This window comes from Drosophila takahashii, chromosome 2L, assembly GCF_030179915.1.
Source record: "Drosophila takahashii strain IR98-3 E-12201 chromosome 2L, DtakHiC1v2, whole genome shotgun sequence".
In the NCBI taxonomy this organism is placed as follows: Eukaryota; Metazoa; Arthropoda; class Insecta; order Diptera; family Drosophilidae; genus Drosophila; species Drosophila takahashii.
In genome coordinates this window covers 36,562,511-36,565,208 of record NC_091678.1, presented here as the reverse complement: position 1 = coordinate 36,565,208, position 2,698 = coordinate 36,562,511, and the positions used below count along the sequence as shown (strand labels likewise).

General features: G+C 46.7%; 1 protein-coding gene across 1 annotated transcript; it reads right to left on the bottom strand.

Annotated features, from left to right (window-relative positions):
* Window positions 1-257: 257 nt before the first annotated feature.
* On the bottom strand, window positions 258-1,277 carry LOC138914904 (uncharacterized). Its single transcript, XM_070219605.1, has one exon. The coding sequence runs from the start codon at window positions 1,275-1,277 to the stop codon at window positions 258-260; it is 1,020 nt and encodes a 339-aa protein (XP_070075706.1).
* Between the last annotated feature and the right edge of the window lie 1,421 nt (window positions 1,278-2,698).

Below are 2,698 nucleotides of genomic sequence, written 5' to 3'. Positions count from 1 at the left end.
AAGCTTTTTTATTAGTTAATGCAAACGAAAATAAGAAAATTGGGTCGGTTTATGCTTGTTAACAATTTATTATCGAAAGAGTACAGCAGGCGAGACGAGAATGCGTTCTATGCTGAGATCAGAATTCATACTGAGTTTACGAAGGGCCAGCCAGCCGAATGCTGGGCCCAAAAATGCAAGCATACAACAAATGGGAGAGATAAATAAAGAGAGTTGCCTTTCGTGATGCAATTGATATAAGAGTACGGATTTACAAGTTAATTAGCTGCTGCGGCTGCGTGACCCCACATACTCCTCCCGTTGGAAGCCTGGGTTTCAACATCATCCTTAAGGGGCAGCAGACATAGCTGGTTCACTGCTCGCTTTGTCACTCCTGACGCTGTCTTCAGAACGGCAACTTGAGCAACGCCATCTCCACCGAACAGCAGCTCAATCACTCTGGCGAGGGGCCACTTCATGGGAGGCAAGTTTTCGTCCTTGATCAGAACTAAGTCATCGACAACCAGGCCCGGTTTTGGGGTGCGCCACTTGGAGCGCTGCTGCAGAAGTGTTAGGTATTCTTCCTTCCAACGGGACCAAAAGATCTGGTGCAAGTAGGCCACGCGTTGCCATCCATCCAAGCGATTGAAATTGAGACTGGTCACATCTGGCTCTACGAAAGATGAAGGCGGACCACCATTCAAAAAATGTGCTGGGGCTAACACATCCAGATCAGCGGGGTTTTCTGAAATCGAGACTAATGGTCGAGAATTAACAACCGCCGAAATGTGACACACCAGGGTCCGCAACTCCTCAAAGGCTAAAACAGCAGTGCCAACAGCGCGGTAAAAATGATGCTTAGCGATCTTCACAGCCGCTTCCCAAAGACCGCCAAAGTGAGGCGACCTAGGAGGAATGAAAAACCAATCAATAGCCTTCGCCAGGCAAAAGTCCAATGTAGCTTTCTGATGATCATTGCTGAGGAATAGGCGCCTTAGTTCGAGCAATTCATTGCGAGCGCCGACAAAGTTTGTTGCATTATCAGACCAAATCTGCCGTGGCTTTCTTCTAGTGCATATAAATCGTTTAAGGCCATGTAGAAATGACACTGTAGAGAGATCCTTAATCAACTCCAAATGTAGCGCCATTGTAGCGAAACAAATGAAGACACAAACGTAGTATTTTACTGGAGGCTTGCTTCGCACTTCTGACTTGTAGAGAAATGGTCGGCAAAAGTCAATGCCAGTGACTTCGAATGCATGAAATCCATCGAGTCGTTCCTTTGGAAGATCCGCCATTATATGCTCCACCAGTCGAGGCTTCATTCGATAGCATCTAATACATTTGTTTACTGCCTTCATCACCGTCTTCCTCCCCCAATAGGCCATTATTGGGATCGAATTATGCCGAGTAGCGCCCGTGGTCCAGTGTGCAGATTGCTTTAGTGAAAGTGAGTAATAATGGCAGCAGTGACCGAATGACTCCGTGGTAAGATAATTGGATGGCGCCCATTAAAGTCCAGCGAAGAATTCTTTAGGCGGCCGTCCACTCTAAGAAGTCCAAATTGATCAACGAATGGCGAAAGAGATGCGATCGAGATGGATGGGTGCACCAATACCTTTGACTGCAACGATTTGATGTCGTCCGATAAATGTGAGCGCTGGACCAGACGAAGCAACAGCCGAGTACCGCCTTGAAGATCAGACACCGTGAGCGTAGGGCGACGAATGCGATTACTAAACTTGTAGACGTATCCGAAAACTCTTTGAAGAGCAGCGAAGGAATTGGCAAATTTTGAATTAGCCACTATGTCCTCGTATGGAGATTTTATTAGTAGAATCTTTCGGCGAACCTCAAGCGTTGGCCTTTCAGCAATGATTGGAGCCGGCCAGTCAGCTTTGAGGCTCATTAAGCTCAGTAGGAAAAGCACCTCGGGAGAGAATGTCAGCTGGATTTAAAGAAGTTGGAACATATCGCCACTCTACTGACTCAGTTAGCTCTTGAATGGCAGCTACACGGTTCGCTACAAAAATGTTGAACCTGGAGGGCTCGTCTCGGATCCATGAAAGCGCAACAGCAGAGTCGCTCCAGCAGTATAACTTTCCCTCAAATGCCTTAGTCCCAGCAACTTCCGCGATGATTCTAGACAGGAGTTCAGCCCCACAAAGTTCCAGCTTGGGCACAGTGAGTGTTTTTAAGGGGGCTACCCTTGACTTTGAGCAAAGCAATTGAGATCGGCCGTTGCAAACGATGTAGACACAGGCACCATATGCTTCTATGCTGACATCAATCTGAATCTCACTCTCAGAGTTTGGAGAAAGAACCAGCCGAGGAAATGACGCATGCTTAATTTGCCCAAAACTCGTGCATATAGCGCTCCATTCCGCATTCTGTGACTCCGGAAGGCTTTTATCCCAAGATAACTTCTCCTTGCACAGTTGTTGAAGGAAAATTTTCGATTTTGTGATCACAGATCCAACCAACCCGATGGGATCGTAAAATCGCGCTATTGCAAACAGGACAGATCGCCTGGTCGCAAGGTCTTGATGCTGACTGTAAGATCGAAAAGAAAAACAGTAATTGGTCAGAAACTGGATCCCAAGCGAGACCTAGGGTTTTTGCAAAATCAGTGCCATCATCAAACTTCAAATAAGACTCCTTATCCTTGTCTGCAACTCCATCCAAAACAGCTGACACATTCGAGCACCACTTTCTAAGC

Excerpts from the sequence above, each read along its gene's own strand:
- LOC138914904 (XM_070219605.1), bottom strand. The coding sequence starts at position 1,277 with ATGGCGGATCTTCCAAAGGAACGACTCGATGGATTTCATGCATTCGAA.